At 40.0% G+C, this 19,197-nt stretch overlaps 2 protein-coding genes and 1 long non-coding RNA gene across 7 annotated transcripts in view; 1 reads left to right on the forward strand and 2 right to left on the reverse strand.

Moving 5' to 3' along the window:
- Nucleotides 1-19,197, reverse strand: part of RAB3GAP1 (RAB3 GTPase activating protein catalytic subunit 1) — a 1,043,110-nt gene that overhangs the window by 294,734 nt on the left and 729,179 nt on the right. The gene's annotated exons all lie outside the window — the stretch shown is intronic.
- Nucleotides 1-19,197, forward strand: part of LOC126932261 (uncharacterized) — a 52,460-nt gene that overhangs the window by 32,062 nt on the left and 1,201 nt on the right. Inside the window, exon 2 of the long non-coding RNA XR_007718148.1 lies at nucleotides 15,387-15,547. This is a non-coding gene — a long non-coding RNA (uncharacterized LOC126932261). The remainder of the gene's footprint in view (nucleotides 1-15,386; nucleotides 15,548-19,197) is intronic.
- The window catches only part of ACMSD (aminocarboxymuconate semialdehyde decarboxylase), a 64,356-nt gene that overhangs the window by 15,141 nt on the left and 30,018 nt on the right, over nucleotides 1-19,197 (reverse strand). For all 5 annotated transcript variants that reach the window (XM_050751000.1, XM_050750996.1, XM_050750995.1 and 2 more), the window contains 2 exons: nucleotides 17,058-17,153; nucleotides 15,473-15,645 (listed from right to left, as the gene is read on the reverse strand). In XM_050751000.1, coding sequence (XP_050606957.1) covers nucleotides 15,473-15,645; nucleotides 17,058-17,153 — 269 coding nt within the window. The remainder of the gene's footprint in view (nucleotides 1-15,472; nucleotides 15,646-17,057; nucleotides 17,154-19,197) is intronic.

Below are 19,197 nucleotides of genomic sequence, written 5' to 3' on the forward strand. Positions count from 1 at the left end.
TGCACTCCAGCCTGGGTGACAGAGTGAGACCCTGTCTCAAAAAAAAAAAAAAAAAAAAAAAAAAAAAAAAAAAAAAGGATCTATTTCTGGATTCTCTAGTTTATTCCATTAATTTATTTGTCTTTCCTTATGACAATATCACACTGTCTTGATTGCTGTTGTTCTGTAGTAACCCTTGAGGTCAGTTAATGCAAGTTTTTAACTTACTTTTCTTTTTCAAGATTATTTTGGCTCTTCTAGTCCTTTGTGTATCTGTATACATTTTAGATTTTTATATTTAGCGTGGATTACATTGACTCTATAGATAAATGTAAGGAGAATTGATATCTTAACGTTATAGAGTTCTCTGATCCATAAACATGATAGAACTTTCCATTTATTTAGATTTTTAAAAATTGCTCTTAGCAACATTTTATAGTTTTCAGTGTAGAGGTCTTACACATCATTTGTTCAGTTTATTTCTGAGTATTTTAGTTTTTCAAACACTATTATAAATTGAATTGTTTAAAAGTTTAATTTGTAATTGCTTGCTGTTAGTATATAAAAATACAACTGATTTTTAAAATACTGCCTTTATGTCCTGCAATCTTGTTAAAGCTACTTATTATTTCCAGTAATTGCTTTGTAGAGTCCTTAAAATTTATTACATAAACAATTATGTCATCTGCCAAAGACACTATTTACTTCTTTCACCAATATGTATGCCTTTTAACTTTTTGTTGTGTTCTTGTACTGGGTAAGAGTGCCAGTGCAATGTTGATTGGAAGGCGTGAGAGTGGACGTCTTTGCCTCTCTCCCCATCTTAGAGAGAAGGTGTTTAGTATTTCACCATTATTTATGGGGGTAGCTATGATTTTTTTATGACACCCTCTATCAGATTGAGGAAGTTCTTTTCTATTCTTAGTTGCTGAGTTTTGTTTTCTTAAAAATCATAAATGGGTAATGAATTTTGCCAAGTACTTTTTATTCATCTATAAAATGATCATACTATTTATTTCATGAATATGGTGAATTACACTGATTGATTTTCAAAAGTTAAGGCCATCCTATTCCTGGAATTCCAGCCTCATCCACCTCAGTCAATACTAAATATTGGAGAAAATGATATTTTAAAAATACAAATTTGATCAGGGCATATGCCTGCTTAAACCCTGTCAATAGTTCTCCATTGCCTAGAAGGTAAAGCTTGAGTTCCTTAGCATGGCATAAGCAGCCCCCAATAAATGCGAGAAATAAAAGGGTCCCAAGCCTTTGTGGGGTCAGAACTTTGTGGTCTGATATGACTAGCTGCTTTTCCTCGGGAAATAATTCTTTTCCTGATAAAATACTTGAGCAATTTTCTAAGAGAGTAATGAGCTTAAAAGACCATCTCGGGAAACCCACTTGGCTGATTATTACTCTTGAAACTAGTCTAAGACCTTTAACCAATAAGGCAAAGAGGCTATCATCCTTAACTAGATATTGTTTTCCTTCTGAAAAAAATCTAGTTTAATAATTTATCTGCTGATTTTTTCCCTATAAAAAGTGTTTGTAAGAAGGATTCTTTGAACTGGACTTTTGAGAATGTTTCTTATTTTGATACAAGTTTGGAATAAAACTCTGACACATGCTCATAATCAATATGAGAGTTACTTTAACAAATGTATGTGTGTTGAAGGAATGAATCCTTGAATATATGAAAGATGAAGTCTGACTGTAACTAGACCTGAAAAAATATATATAATATATAATATATAATATATACTTATATATTACATATTTTACATATATATTATATGTATATAAATATATATACACACACACATATATATATATATATTTCTTAGACAAGGTCTCACTCTGTCACCCAGGCTGGAGTGCGGTGGCATGATCTCGGCTCACTGCAACTTCTGCCTCCGAGCCTCAAGTGATCCTCTCACCTCATCCTCCCAAGTAGCTGGGACTACAGGTGCGCACCACTATGCCTAGCTAATTTTTGAATTTTCTGTAGAGACAGCGTTTCACCATGTTGGCCAGGCTGGTCTCTAACTCCTGAGCTCAAGTGATCCACCCACCTCAACTCTCAAAGTGTTAGGATTACTGGCATGAGACACTGTGCCTGGCCTAGGCCTGAAATATTTAATATATTTTAAACACTCTAAATTTGAGCTATTTGAGGATAAATGACATTTTGATTTCTACCACCAAAAAATATTTTCCTAGGTTTAATGAATACATTTATATGAAATAATATGGGAAAGTACATAATACAGTTTAGAGGAAGGCATGATAGACTAACAAGTCTGCTTTTAGATTTCTGTACTCATTGCTGTATGAAACCAAACAAATATACCTGCCGATAAAAGGTGTAAAGACCCGGTTATGTCTACTTACATCTGTGGTAACAGCTGATCTTATTCTGAACTGTCTGCTTGGTATTCACTGGAGGTTCATTTGTCCTTATTTCTAAACTCCTCTTGCTAAAGCTGTTTACAATTCCAAAACACAGCATAATTTTTAAAAGTCTCTTGCTTTTACTACATTTGTCAACTACATTAACATGAATATGAAGTCTAGAAATTAATTTTGCCTTCTAGTCAGGAATTCTTCCATTTCCAGTATTATAGCCTTCTTGGATATAAATATATGTTAAGAGGGGGTATATTCCATTTTAATTTGGAGAAAGCAAATAATTCTGAAGCAGAAGTGAAAATCACCCTTCTGCAATTTGTCCTTCTGGTTAAGACACTTCCCTGCTTTTCTTCCTAACTTGATTTTGGATGCCCATTGCAGAACATCAAACTCAGAGTTTGGCAATGTTGAATTATTATTGAGTAACTATTGTTCACAACTCCTCCCTGTAGGAGGTTAATTATCTACTTGTAATTATGTATGAGTAGATAATTGTATGTACTTGTATTTGGCTTGTGAACTTTTCATTTTCCATACCTGCCATCTATCTGTACATCTCTTATTGATACTTCTGGTAAATCTTTGACCACTTCTGACTTGTCAGTAATTTCATAAGAGAGAGAGCAATAGGCATACAAAATTGGAAATGAAATTTTTATTGAGTTTCTTGTTCAGAGGGAGAAGAGATAGTAGCAAGAAAAAATGGGAGGGAAGAGATTCTTCAAGAGTTATATGATCCTGTAGGATGAAGGTCACATACTCCGTTGAGTAATGCCAGTCTCCTGTTGATAGATGCCTAATAAGTACTTGGGTTAAAATACTTTTTTGGCTGGGTGTGGTGGCTCACACCTGTAATTGTAGTACTCTGGGAGGCTGAGGCGGGGGGATCACTTGCAGCCAGAAGCAACCTGTGTTGACCAGTCTGGGCAACATGGTGAGACCCCGTCTCTACAAAATCAAAAATTTAGCCAGCCATGGTGCCTGTGTCCCAGGCCCTCAGTAGGCTGTAGTGGGAACATCACTTGAGTCCAGGAGTTCAAGGCTGTAGTGAGCTGTGATTGCACCATTGTACCCCAGCCTGGGCGACAGAGACTTTGCCTCTAAAAAAATTACCTTTCCTTTTGCTAGTTCTATCACCTGTTATTTCATAACTGCAAATTGATTATGTTTTAAATGAATTACATGAGGAATCCTGGGTTAAGGAGGCTTGTGATACGGCCTTGGATGATTGTTGCCTCCATTTCCATTAATCTTAGCTCCTTGGGATACCCAAAGCTCTCCTCACATCTTAGGTTTCTCAAATAATGTATCTGATCTTGGCCTCCCCAGAGCTGAAATTTCTTCTGTCTTTTTGTCTGTGATCCAAGATCCTATTCCCTTGGTATCTGCCATGATCATGCACCAGTTTTTAAAGATATCTGTGTTAAGGTAGCATTTGACAACATCTACATTTTAGTAGGGCATTTCTAAAGACTCTATTAAACCCCAAGGAATAATTCTAATTGTTGGCCTCGGAGCCCAAGCCAAGCCATCGCATCCCCTGTGACTTGCACATATACGCCCAGATGGCCTGAAGTAACTGAAGAATCACAAAAGAAGTGAAAATGCCCTACTCCGCCTTAACTGATGACATTCCACCACAAAAGAAGTGAAAATGGCCGGTCCTTGCCTTAAGCAATGACATTATCTTGTGCCTGGCTCATCCTGGCTCAAAAAACTCCCCCACTGAGCACCTTGTGACTCCTACTCCTGCCCGCCAGAGAACAACCCCCCTTTGACTGGAATTTTCTTTTACCTACCCAAATCCTATAAAACGGCCCCACCCTTATCTCCCTTCGCTGATTTCTTTTTCAGACTCAGCCCACCTGTACCCAGGTGAAATAAACAGCCATGTTGCTCACACAAAGCCTGTTTGGTGGTCTCTTCACATGGAGGCGCATGACACTAATGATGGGCATTTTAGCTACCATGGCTGCCTCATCTGGGATCCTGAAATTCTACCTTCTGGACAGATGCTGGCTTTCCTTATTAGGCAGTAAAGCAGTGGATAGCAACACTTTGCTCCAACATACATTTCTCTCTCCAAAGCCAGCAGCTGCACACATCTCCCTATGAGGTCAAGGACTTACTGAGCTGATAATAATAGTGATTAATATACCTGTCAGGGAAAAGAAATAAACTTCTCACCTGCTGGGATGCATGAACTTTTTCACATTTTTAGGGAGTTCTGCAAACACAAAGATGTGGCTTACAAAATGGTTCTAGTTGTGGGAGAAAGTTTCATTTTTTCTTTTGGAAAAAGAACACATAATTTCCTTCCCATTAGAATATCTCATTAGTAGCATTTGCAGTAAATACAGCATAACTCTGTTATAACATAACTTACTCCAAAAATTCTAGCATACCAGAGATTTAGTTTGTTCCCTGAAACTTAATTTCCTAGAGAAATAGCCTGGTTTAATTCAATCAATGCAAAGTAAAATTAGCTTTATATTCCCAAGATCATTATATAATTCAATTAAACAAACATTAACTTAATACCTACTATTTGTAAAGCGCTGGAGTAGGTAAAAATCTCTGACATTTGTACAGTCCTTTGGCATAGTATTATATTAACTCTTCACACCAACTCTGCCTGGTTATCATCCCCATTTTACAGTTGTAGAAGCTGAGGCTGAGAAGGGTAAGTGACTTGATATTTGGTCACCACCTAACTAGTAGTAGAGCCAGGACTTGAACCCTCTCACTTACCACAACTTCTTGAGAAGCAGAAAGGAAGCTTACAGGCTTCAAAAAAGTATTTTTACTCTTTTGAGGATTCCAGTGCACAAGAAAATATCTTGTAACCAAAACACTTGGAAGCCGAAGTATGCAAACAAATTTAAATGTCAGGTTAGGTGGGAATTAGGCCAGAACCCTCCCCAACCTTTTTTTTTGTTTGTTTTGAGACCAAGTCTCACTGTGCCTCTCAGGCTGGAGTGCAGTGGTGCAATTTTGGCTCACTGCAATCTCTGCCTCCCAGGTTCAAGTGATTCTCGTGCCTCAGCCTCCTGAGTAGCTGGGATTACAGGTACCCATCACCATGCCTGGCTACTTTCTGTATTTTTAGTAGAGATGGGGTTTCACCATGTTGACCAGGTTGGTCTCAAACTCCTAACCTCAAGTGATCCAACCACTTCAGCCTCCCAAAGTGCTGGGATTACAGGCATAATCTGGCTATTTTTTTTTGTATTTTTAGTAGAGACAGGGTTTCACCATGTTGGGCAGGCTGGTCTTGAACTCCTGGCCTCAAGAGATCCTCCCATCTTGGCCTCCGAAAGTGTTGGGATTACGCCCGGCCTGAGAAACTCTTTTAGTTTTAAGCCATGTTGGAAATATTTCTAACACGTATGGTATGGTCTGCAGCCTACAATAGCTCTGGGTACAATCAAATCTTTCTTTAATGATAAATAACTTTTCAGTGCTTCTGGATCATCCTAGCCCTTCAGAACCCCTTGAATCGAGTAGTCCTGAATATGAAAGATGTAGAAGGTACAGAAAGGGGATGGTGAAGCTTTATCCATTGGACCTGAATGATGTCCAGCTTAGGTTCATCTTCTTACTCACAGATCAAATGCCCAAGACAAGATCACGTTTCTGACTATTGTTGTAAAAACTGACAGTGTTGCTCCTAAAAGTGAACCATTTCTTTTACTATGAAATAAAAATACTTCCTATTTTACAGAACAAGAATTTTGGGATTCTCCATTAAAAATAAAGAAAGGGCCAGGAACAGTGGTGCATGCCTGTAATCCCAGAACTTTGGGAGGCCGAGGTGGGCGGATCACCTGAGGTCAGGAGTTTTGAGACCAGCCTGGCCAACATGGTGAAACCACGTTCCTACTAAAAATACAAAAATTAGCCAGGTGTTCTGACTCATGCCTGTAATCCCAGCTACTCAGGAGGTTGAGGCACAAGAATTGCTTGATCCCGGGAGGCAGAGGTTGCAGTGAGCCAAGATCATGCCACTGCACTCCAGCCTGGGTGACAGAGTGAGACTTTGTCTCTAAATACATAAATAAATAAATAAATAAAGTTAAGAACATATGAATAGATATTTTGGTTGGGATGGCAGAAAGTCTAACTTGCAGAAACAAACCCCTTAAAAAATTGAGGTGAAATTCACATAACATAATATTAACTAAAATGTACACTTCATCCGCATAGAACACATTCACAATGCTGTGTAATTATTACCTCTGTCTTGTCCTAACAACTCCAAGAGTCAGGTACTAAAACACTGTACATGCTCAAAAAGATTAGACGCATGAGGAAAGCATTTAATATGGAAGACTGAGACTTTAAAAAACAGACAAAAAAGCCACCTAGAGGAAGACTTACAGGGATAAGTAAACTTCCTAAAATTCTTAGTATATTCAGAGAGATAAGAAAAGGTATTGCATCCGCCCAACAAGAGCAGGATATTTTAAAAAATTCAGAGAACAAGAAAAATAGTAAGCTTTTGGAAATTGAGGGACCAACTAAGTAGAAGGCTTTTTAAATAAAGTTGAAAAAAATCTCCCAGGCCGGGCGCGGTGGCTCAAGCCTGTAATCCCAGCACTTTGGGAGGCCGAGACGGGCGGATCACGAGGTCAGGAGATCGAGACCATCCTGGCTAACACAGTGAAACCCCGTCTCTACTAAAAAATACAAAAAACTAGCCGGGCGAGGTGGCGGGCGCCTGTAGTCCCAGCTACTCGGGAGGCTGAGGCAGGAGAATGGCGTAGACCCGGGAGGCGGAGCTTGCAGTGAGCTGAGATCCGGCCACTGCACTCCAGCCTGGGTGACAGAGCGAGACTCCGTCTCCAAAAAAAAAAAAAAAAGGAAAAAAAAAAAGAAAAAAATCTCCCAGAAAGTAAAAGTTCAAAGAGGTGGTATATAAGACAGAAAACAAAAATAGGTTCAACTTTAGAACAATAGGCATTCCAGAGAGAAAAGCAGAGGGAAGGAAATCATTAAAGAAATAATTTAAGAAAATTTACAGAGTGAAAGGATCCACCAAATGACTAGTGTAATGGGTGAAAACAGACCTCCATCAAGTAGTATCACTGTGAAATTTCAGGACAAAAAGAAATTCTTGGACTCTTTGAAGTTGTGGTGAGGAGGAGAGAGAAGCAGGTTTTATACAAATTTCAAAAATTAGGATGTCATTACATTACCCAACAGCACCTCTAAAAGTCAGAATACAATGGAACAATGACTTTAAAATTCTGAGGGAAAAAAAGTGACTTCTAAGCTAGAATTATTACCTAGCTGAACAATTAGCTCATTGTGAAAGATGAATACAGACATTTTTAGATAAACAAGGTTTTGAAAAGTTCATCCCCCATACTTCCTTCTCTGAAAATTATTGAAGGATGTTGTCCACCAAGATGAAGGAGTAAAACCAAGAAATGGGAAATTCATGAGATTCAGCAAACAAGGAATCCAATGAGAGAGATTGAGAATATCCTCATGAAGAGAGTTTTCAGGATGACAGCTGTGCAGTGGGTTTAAATAGCAACTCAGTCCCAATTAGAGCGTCAGAAGGTTCCTGAAGATATTTCTTTAAGAATACAGAATTAATAGACTAGTGTTAGTCTATGTGTCTGAATGTACTGAGAGGAAAGTTACAAAACTGGTGGAGAGTTTGGGGTTGTTTGTGTAAGTAGCATGTAAATAAAATAAAATAAAGAAGAAAAGAAATAAAGAAGAAATTGGTGGTCTGCAGTCATCTTATTGAACCTCAAGAGAAACCCTGAGCCAGAATTGCCAAGCCAGAGGGTTCCTGAATTCCTGACCCAGAGAAAAGGAATGAGATAATAAATATGCATTCTTGTTTTAAGCCGCTAAGTTTTAGGTTAATTTGTGATGCAGCAACATGTAACTAATACAGAGTTTGGTTCCTAGAAATTTGGTGCTACCATAACAAAAACCTGAAAATGTGGGAGTGGCTTTGGAACTGATTAGTAGGAGGAAGTTGGGAGGACTTTGAGAATAATAAAAAACCAAAGGTCCCTGTAAAGACTCTTATTAGAAGCCCAGTGGCCTGTGAGAAGGTTGCAGTAAAGGCTTAAAGGAGCATGAAGAAAATGTGATTGGAAACTAGAAGAAGGGTGATACTTGCTATGGTGGTGGCAAAAATTTAGCAACGCCATCATCTACAATAGGGGTCCCCAACCCCTGAGCCATGGACTGGTACTATGGGGATTGTTGGGTTTGAAAATTTCCAGCCTCTTCTATAGCAAATGATGCTAAAGTTAAGATATGGATTTCTGGCAAAAACTAAATCCAGGGCATAATCAGAAAAATAGAGTCTAAAAATTAAGCCAAGATGTGACTATAATGTCTTTGCTATAACCTCAAAAGATCTAGGAAGTGCCTTAAAAAGCCATTCAGTCAAACAAGAAGGGCTTCTCAGAAACTTAAGGCTGTTGTCTCTCAGCCACCTTAGCAGAAACCCAAAGGTACAGAAGGGCTTTTCTCAAAGATTTGTGGCTAAGTCTTTTGCCTAATGATGTGAAACTTGATAAAATTCATGAAAGACTCATTTGGTTTTTAAGGGAATTGTATTAGCAGAAGCACAACCAGCTTGGACTGAAAGGAACAGATATAAAAAAGGAAAGTAAACCTTTGGACTATAAAACATGTACAGGCATGAAGCAGTCTGTTCAAACTGCTCAGCCACAAACACAGACTTTCATGGAAAAGGAAAGATGACTGAGAAGGTAGAAGCAACAGCTATGTTGAATTGGCTGGCAGACTGGCTCATACCTGTAATCCCAGTGCTTTGGGAAGCTGAGGTGGGTGGATCACTTGAGTCCAGGAGTTTGAGACCAGCCTGGGCAACATGGCAAAACCCTGTCTCTACAAAACATACAAAAGTTAGCCAGCCGTGGTGGCATGTGTCTGTGGTCCCAGCTACTTAGGGGACTGAGACTGGAGGATCCCTTGAGCCTGGGGGGTGAAGGTTGCAATGAGCTGAGATGGTGCCACTGCACTCCAGCCAGGATGACAGAGCAAAACCCTGTCTCAAAAACAAAACAATACAAACAGAGTTATGTTGAATAGTTTCTATGCTTTGAGTTCTAATAAAGGAACTAACAATATGTGCCTGATGGATTTCAGACTTGCTGGTGGCTAGTGACTCCTCTGAACCTCCTGTTTTCCCCTTTTGGAATGGGAAGAATAGCAAGTATCCTATGCTTGTCTTGCCATTTTACATTGAGCGTGTGAGGAACACAGGAACTTGTCTGTTAAGTTCACAGTTCTTCAGATTTGGAGAAAGTATACATGAGGAGCCTCATCCACCAGTTCATCTAAGCAACAAAATCCTAGACTTTTTTTTTTTTTTTTTTTTTTGAGACAGAGTCTCGCTCTGTCGCCCAGGCTGGAGCGCAGTGGCCAGATCTCAGCTCACTGCAAGCTCCGCCTCCCGGGTTCACGCCATTCTCCTGCCTCAGCCTCCCGAGTAGCTGGGACTACAGGCGCCCGCCACCTCGCCCGGCTAGTTTTTTGTATTTTTTTAGTAGAGACGGGGTTTCACCGTGTTAGCCAGGATGGTCTCGATCTCCTGACCTCGTGATCCACCCGTCTCGGCCTCCCAAAGTGCTGGGATTACAGGCTTGAGCCACCGTGCCCGGCCAAAATCCTAGACTTTTAAGTGATGCTATAAATGGATGAGACTTTTGGGGCAGTCTTGGTAGGGGTGAGGGTGTTTTGCTTTTAGGAGGAATATAAATAATTTGTGGCCAGAGAGTGGAATGAGGTAGTTTTAAATACACCTTCGAATTCTTTGATAAGCCTCCCTTCAAAAGGTGGGATCTAATTCTACTCCCCTTGAATGTGAGCCAGATTAAATGACTTGCTTCTAATGAATAAAATGTGGTGGAATTAATACTACATGACTTCTGTATCTAGGTCATAAAAAGGATAGCTTCTGTCTGGTGTGTGCTCAATCTCTCTCTCTCTCTCTTTCTCTCTGTCTTTTTCTCTTTCTCCCCTCTTCTTTTTCCCTCCCTCCCTCCTGTCTCCATTACCATCTCTCCCCATTTCTCTCTCAGATCACTCACTCTTGGGGGCATCCAGCAGCCATGTTGTGAGGACACTCAAGCAGCTGTGCAAAGAGGCACACCTGGAGAGGAACTGAGGCCTCCCACAAAAACCAATCACTGACATGCCACTCATGGGTAAAATCTACCTTGAATATAAATCCTTTAGCCCCAGCCAAGCTTTTAGATAACTACAGCCTTGACTGACACCTTGCCTGTCTCACCTCTTGAGAGACTTTGAGTCAGTTAAGCTATTTCCAAATTCCTAACATATAGAGGCCATGAGAGATGATAAATGTTTATTATTGTTTATGTGGCTTGTTTTAAGCCACTAAGTTTTGGGGTAATTACAGTCATGCATCACGTAATGATGTTTTGGTCAATGACAGACTGCATATGTGACGGTGATCCCATAAGATTATAATGGAACTGAAAAGTTTCTATTGCTTAGTGATATTATAGCCATTATAATGTGATGTGTTATTACTATTATTATGATGTGCAATGCACCACTCAAGTGTTTGTGGTGATGCCGGTGTAAACAAACCTATCTCTGCCAGTCTTACTAAAAGTATAGCACAGATAGGCTGGGCACAGTGGCTCATGCCTGTAATCCCAGCACTTAGGGAGGCTAAGGAGGGTGGATCACCTGAGGTCAGGAGTTTGAGACCAGCCTAGCTAACATGGTGAAATGCATGTCTACTGAAAATATAAACGTTAGCTGGGTATGGTGGCACATTCCTGTAATCCCAGCTACTTGGGAGGTTGAAACATGAGAATTGCTTGAACCCAGGAGGCAGAGGTTGCAGTGAGCTGAGATCATGCCACTGCACTCCAGCCTGAGTGATAGATCAAGACTGTCTTAAAAAAAAAAAATATAGCACAGGTAATGATGTACAGTATGTAAGACTTGGTAATGATATAAATGACGATGTCACTGGCTTATGTATTCACTGTATTAGCCTTTTTAATCATTATTTTAGAGTGTGCTCCTTCTACTTGTTAAAAAAAATTAACTATAAAACAGCCTCAGGCGAGTCCTTCAAGAGGTATTCCAGAAGAAGGCTTTGTCATATGAGATGACAGCTCCAGTTGTGTTATTGCCCCTGAAGACGTTCCAGTGGGACAAGATGTGGAGGGGAAAGACAGTGACAATGATCCTTACCCTGTGTAGGCCTAGACTAATGTGTGTACTTCAGTCTTAGTTTTTAACACAAAAGTTTAAAAAGCAAAAAAAAAAAAAAAATTTTTTTTAATATAAGAGAGCTTATCAGGATATAAAGAAAAAATATTTCTGTACAGCTGTATAGTGTGTTCTTATTTTAAGTTAAGTATTATTAAGAGTGAAAAAGTTTAAAAAATTTAAAAGTTTATAAAGTAAAAAAGTTACAGTAAGCTAAAGTTAATTTATTATTGAGGAAAGAAAGTTAAAAAAAAATTAGTGTAGCTTAAGTGTAGGGTGTTTATGAAGTCCACAGTAATGTAAAGCAGTGTCTTAGGCCTTCACATTCACTCACTACTCACTCACTGACTCACCCAGAGCAACCTCCAGTCCTGCAAGCTCCATTCATGGCAAGTGCCCTATACATTTTTCATCTTTTACATCTTATTTTTACTGTACCCTTTTTATGTTTAGATATGTTTAGCTACACAAATATGTATCACTGGGTTACAACTGCCTACAGTATTCAGTACAGTAACATGTACAGGTTTGTAGCCTAGGAGCACCAGGCTGTATACCATATAGCTGAGGTGTGTAGTAGGCTGTACCATAAACATTTGTGTAAGGGCACTGTGATGTTCGCACAACCACAACATTGCCTAATGATGCATTTCTCAGAACGTATCTCCACTATTAAGTGATGCACGACTGTAATTATGCAGCAGGAGGTTACCAGTGGATCTAGCCAAAATTATGATATACCCATAATGAGCGTATGACCGACCTCTCAAAAATCTATCCATTTAAATAGTGAAGTGTATTTTCTGTGATCATGTTAATATAGGGAGGAAATAAAGTTTTCCTTTTTTTGTATTTCTCACAGTGTTAGACTGATAATCTATAACCTGCATTCTTTGTATCCATCTTTAAAAATCAAAGCAAAGAATTTAAAAGCTAAAGAATTTTAGAGGTGGAAGGAAGCCAAGAGATTATGCAATTTAAATACTTTCTTATCAAATAGCACAGTGTTTTAGAAATAGTAGGTGCTCAATAATGGTTTTGGTTTTTTATATATGACATATATCTTAAGATGTTATTTAAAATTTATTTTTATCAAAGTAAAGTTTATATGTAAACAATCAAATATTACAAAATACCTTTATTATCAAAAGCAGCTCTTTTTTTAAAACATTTTTTTGGCCAGGCGTGGTGACTCATGCCTGTAATCCCAGCACTTTGGGAGGTTGAAGCAGCCAGATTGCTTAAATCCGGAACCTGCTGGGCAACATGGCGAAACCCTGTCTCTACAAAAAATACAAAAATGAGCTGGGTATGCTGGTGTGTACCTGTAGTCCTAGCTACCTGGGAGGCTGAGGTGGGACGATGGCTTGAGCCTGCGAGATGGAGGTTGCAGTGAGCTATGATCATGCCACAGCACTCCAGCCTGGGTAACAGAGTGAAACCCTGGGTCACCTCTCCAACTCTTATCCCCTAAGGCAGCCACTTTTACCATTTTAGCATGCATCGTTTGATAATTACCTTTATATTCCCAGATAATAAGCTTATACTATTGTTTCTTAGTTTACTAACTTTAGAGAGTATTTACTGATTTCCCATTATGGTCGTTGAGAATTTCTTTCTTACTCTCTTTCTTAATAGAATTATGATTTTCATTTAAACCAGTACTTAATATTTACCCTATTATGACTACAAATATTGCTTACTGCCGAGTCAAGTAATATACAGTGATTATCTGCCCTCAAGTAGACTTTTTGTTTTCTTGGAGTCAGTTATTTCCTTTTCTTTCATTGGCTTAATTTTCTATATATATCCTGCATTTGTTCCTAATGCATTAACAGATCTGTTAAATGTCTGGCAGTAATTGTTTCCAACTCTCAGACAGATCAAATCATTCATCAGTTCCATTATTTTCTTTCTAGAGACCTGCCTCCACCGCATTGTGTCCTTTTGCTCAAATCTGGCCAGATTGCTCTCTAGCGCAGATGTCTAGCTAGGACTTTCCTTAGCCATTCTGATTTGGGGATTGTTTTTAAAAGAGAATTTGCTAATGTGAATATGAGTAGAATGAAGAAGTATTAATATTTTTAAAAGAATCCTAAATTATTAATATATACTGCTCCTATGTCCTGGATTTACCAGCCTGTGAGATCACATAAAATGAGGTCACATTTGCTTTTGATGCCCAAATTATTATGGCTCAAGCTTTCACAGTTTGAATGTAAGATCTCAGCACCAAGAACTTTGTAAAGTACCTGCTGAGTTTTTCTGGAGGTCCCTAACAGGAATGTATTCACATGTGCTCACCAACTAGTCCATCCACTGGTTAACATGAAGTGCTTGCCATATTTTTCCTCTTCTGCTTCTGTCCCCTGGCCAGTGCGTATTGCACTGGATGCTTGTTTAAGGTGCTGATAGTATCCCTTAGAAAATGGGCTTTGGATTTGGCAATGGTGTTTTCTCCTGTTGTTTCAATTTCCAAGAATACTAAGGAGGTACTAGGCTTGATGCGATGTAATAAGAAAAGCCCTTTCCCCTAATTCCACATGATTTTCCCTCTTCCTTTCCTCCATTGCTCAATGTCCAGAGCCCACAAAGTCTCTTCCAGTTTCTGCACTGTGCAGTCTTCTGCTTACATACCTTCTCATCACTCTATATCCAAACCAAAAACAATCAACAGTCACAACCAATTGCTAACCATCCATCTCTGCAAGGGTGACACAAAAGCTAAACAACTCAGAGACACAGCTCAACCACATAATTGATTACCAAGCTAAAATGCTTAACATTTATATTCTGGTGATTTTCTCAAGCCAGAGAAACAGTCAGCATTAATGTGAGATAAAGTGTCCATTCTGGAGATAAAACACTACTTGCAACTTTCAAATGATGGGCCTCTTTTTGCTAGACATGATTTTTTTAAACCTTAGAGTCTAAACTCAAGTACCATATTGCAAATTTTTAAATATGTCTATATACTTTTAACCCCAAAGATTTTCCCTTGGGAAAATTTGGAAATCTTCTATAGATATCTGTAAGTAATAAGATGGAATTGAAATACAAAATATTTTAGACTTTTCACTATGGCCTTTTCCCTAGAAATTCTCGAACTTGCTGAGTTAACATTTTTGAAGAATACCTAAAGGGTGGATGTGCCACCAACAGAGAGATCGGCGAGGAGACTACATCAGAGGAAAGAATTTTTCTTGTGGGCTTTAAAGTACCACCATGCTGGTGTTTTAATTAAATGAGAGAATCAAAAGCCATATTATTCCAGGAAGAAATCTCAGGGCATGATACACAAGACCCTTCACCATCTTCCCCTGACTCCCTGTCCAATGCAATTTCCCAGCTATGCGTTTTCCACCCTTTCAGTGTTCCAGTTTTCTCCATGTAGTGGGTGAGGACAGTTGCATTCACAATTTACCCAGCTAGTGAAAGGTAGAGCCAGGATTTTAACCCAGGTCAATTTGACTTTGAAACTTGTGACCCTTTCCTGCTTACTACATTGCCACGTGTCATTTTGGGTGTATATAGGAATGTCACTAAGGAGGAGGAGCTGATCTGAGGGAATACCCAGCCATGTAGATTATCTGGGATTTCTCTGGCATATATAATAGTTTCTTAGTATTATATACTCTGTGTGGAGGGAGACCCTGGAGATAATCCCCTGTGTGAGCAAACCTAATCCCAAACCTCACTGTCTCTCTCCTTTCATCTAATACCTTTATTCCATCCCTTTTTAGGAGAGAGGCCAAAAAAGGAGAGAGGATGGGTTGCTGATGTAGCATTCTGCTCCCCATAAGCCATCCAAGTGGCAGACTGGGCTTACCTTTCCTATGACATCTGTTAGCAGCTTGAGGGACAGAGGATCATGAACCAAAGCATCTGTGTAAAAGGAACCAAGGTATTTCTTCGGGTTCATTGGGTTGTCCTGGGCACACAGATCTGGGCGCATGCTGAATCCATGGGAGATTCTTCCCACTGTGAAGGGGAAGGCACCACCTGCAAGTAAAACCCATTACTGAGGGGTTAGTGTTGATTGTAAAGGATTCCTTTAGTCTTGATGTTATATGCAAGAAGTTACCGTAGGCCAGCTGATTAACAGTAATTACAAAGGACCTATTGTGTTCTGAATGCTGGGAGATGATGGAAGAAATGACATTAACTCATCTAGAAATTCAGATTTGAGAAATTCATCCTAAAGAGAGAAGACAGGCTGGGCACAATGGCTCACGCCTAAAATCCCAGCACTTTGGGAGGCTAAGGATGGCAGATCATGAGGTCTGGAGATTGAGACCATCCTGGCTAACATGGTGAAACCCCACCTCTACTAAAATACAAAAAAATTAGTCAGGCGTGGTGGCACGTGCCCGTAGTCCCAGCTACTCAGGAAGCTGAGACAGGAGAATCGCTTGAACCTGGGAGGCGGAGGTTGCAGTAGCCGAGATCGCACCACTGCACTGCAGCCTGTGTGACAGAGTGAGACTCCATCTCAAAAAAATAAAAATAAAATAAAAATAAAAAAAAGAGTGAAGGCAAGTGTGTAAAGATATGTAATCAAAGTTTTCAAATATAGTGTGATTATAATAGCAAAATATTGAGACAACCTATCAGTTGGGGACTATCTAAGTCATGGTGACATATCCGTGAAATACAAGGCCATACATGACACCATAAAAAATGATGAAGCTCTGTATTTGTTGACATGGAAAGATGTCTTCTCTATGCTGTTGAGGAGGAAAGGCATGTTAGAGAATAACATGTATAGTTTGATTTTGTGTGTGTGTGTGTGTGTGTTTAAGGGTCACAAATTCAATTACCTACAGGGACCAGGCAGGCAATGTAAAAAAATGAAGTAGGCCTATTTGTAAACAACGAAGAATAGTAGGGACTTTTGTAGACTGGAGAGCTCACGATCTAACTAGAGGGATTTAAATAAAAAACAGAAAAAAAAAAAACAGTGCCAAAACTAAACTTGCCTACAAAAGTAGAATTTGGTTCCTAAACTATCATGTGACTAGAGTGATGACTGGAAGGATGTTATAAACTGAATCCTATTCCTTCAAAATTCATATGCTGAAGCCCTAATGCCAAATGTGACTGTATTTGCAGAAAGGAGCTCTAAGGAGGTAATTAAGGTTACACGAGGTCATAAAGTGGGGCCTCAATCCAATAGGACTGGTGTACTGATGTCCTTGTAAGAAAAGGAGGAGAGACCAAAGGCCATGTGAGGAAGGTGGCCATGTGCAAACTAGGAAGAGAGCCCTCACTAGAAACCAACCCTGCCAGCACCTTGATCTTGGACTTCTAGCCTCCAGGACTGTGAGAAAATTAATTTCTGTTTTCTTACAGTCATGCAATCTGTGGCATTTTGTTATGACAGCCTGAGATGACTAATAAAAATAGGGTCTTACCGCCATGTGCGAAACACACTTTCAGTTTAGGAAACTTCTCAAACACTCCACCCATGATCATGGAGCAAATGGCTATGGTGGTCTCTGCTGGCATTCCTGGAGAGGAAATAGTTGCAAGGCTCAGGGATGACCAAGAAGAAGTTCAGTGATGTTAGTGGCTGGGGAATTGTCAGTGCAAAGAAACTTGAGGCCCCTGTACCCTGGCATAGTTTGGCTGTATTATAGGGCATTACTTTGGCAAGGAGAACCACGTGAAACTTCCTATTTGCCACTTGAAGGGAGAGTCATCTAATGGCCAGAGAGGTCGAGGAGCCAGAGGACTTGGCATTTGCCTTAATTCCCCCAACTTCAGTTTGGGATGCAGTGGGACAGGTGGAGTGTGCCAAGTCTGAGCTGAACCCTAGCTCCTCCAGTTTTCTGCCTCCTGGCCTCTGGAGGCCAGTTATTTAATGGCTCTGAGCCCACATTTCATCTGTAAGATGATGTCTGTGTTGCCCATTTTGCAAGACTGTTGTGGAGCATTGCAAATAATGATGTCAGCCAAGTTCCTGGACAGAATTTCACAATGGAGGTGCTCAACAAAAGTATTAGTTGCTTCTCTCTCAATTTCCTCATCTGTAAAATGGTGAGTTCCTGCCAGTGAGTTGTTTTGAGGATTGGCAGACAGCACCTGGCATTTAGTAAGGGCTCACTAAATATTAACTATCATTATGATCATTGCTGCCAAATCTTTGCTGCCTCTTGTAGCTGAGGTTGAAAATAACTGGATTAAAATGAATTATTTCAAGTGCTTTGTGCTGCTAGGAGAAGCAGCTGGTCCACGTCTAATGCCTTCACCCCGAGGAGCCAGTCCAAGCTACATTGCCATTGACTGCTTTTCAGACCATGACTCAGAAATCCGACCGCTCCACAGCTGTGCCCTGCACCTTCTGGGGAAGCCTGACTCTGTAGGCTGAGGAGCTAGGCTTCACAGGATGCTCATTCTGCCTGGGGCTGGTCACTGCTTCACAGGCAGAGACACCCCTGGCACCCAGCTGCCTGGGAATTCTGGAAGCATGATAGATTTGTACCCATCTGGGAGCAATTTGTGGGCAGAGCTTCCTGGAGGCAGAGAGATGGATGACATCACTTTCTTCTAGTTCTGTGACTCTACTTTCTCATAATTACTTGAACGATAACCCCACAATCCATTCTCCATACAGCAGTCAGAGTTACATTCATAGTGTGAATTGGATCATGATGCTTCTCTGCTGGGAATCCTCCAATCCACTAATGACCACCTTTGCATCCAGAATAAAATTCCAAAATTAGCCTGTTTTCTTGTGATTATATATACTTGTTTATAATCTCTTTCCTCTAACCAGAATGTAAGCTCCATGAAAGCAGAGGTTTTGTTCATGTCTGTATCCCCAGTGCCTGGGACAGGGCCTGGCATGCTAGAAGGAATCAATGTATTTGTGTTGCATAAATGGATGATGAAATGACTCTATATGCAGATGCTCTCCTGTTGCAATATAAATAAGTTTATGGGCCGGGTGTGGTGACTCACACCTGTAATTCCAGCACTTTGGGAGGCCAAGGTGGGCAGATCAGTTGAGGTCAGGAGTTTGAGACCAGCCTGGCCAACATGGTGAAACGCCGTCTCTACTAAAAATATAAAAATTAGCTGAGCATGGTGGCGTTCACTTGTAATCCCAGCTACTTGGGAGGCTGGGGCAGAGAATCACTTGAACCTGGGAGGCAGAGGTTGCAGTGAGCTGAGATCACACCACTGCACTCCAGCCTGGGTGACAGAGTGAGACTTGGTCTCTAAATAAATAAATAAATAAATAAGCTTGTGGGACTTGTCAAAGTTTTGTGAATAAGGGTGACATTTTTCTTTGAAGCTTGATGGCACTGGGCATCTTGGGTTATCTCATCCTATTAATTATTGCCCAAGAATTTGGTGGGGAATGAGTAGGAAGCCTCCTTACTAAATACTTTGGTTTCCAACAGCAATCACAGGAATATATAAAACATCAGAGCAGAAAGAGACCTTTGGAGGAATCCAGACCAGCATTCTCATTTTACGGATGAGGGATTGCGGCCTATGGAGTTAAAGTGGTTTACTACAAGCAATACAGTGAAATAGAGACTTAAG

Source organism: Macaca thibetana, chromosome 12 (genome assembly GCF_024542745.1).
Source record: "Macaca thibetana thibetana isolate TM-01 chromosome 12, ASM2454274v1, whole genome shotgun sequence".
Taxonomy (NCBI): domain Eukaryota; kingdom Metazoa; phylum Chordata; class Mammalia; order Primates; family Cercopithecidae; genus Macaca; species Macaca thibetana.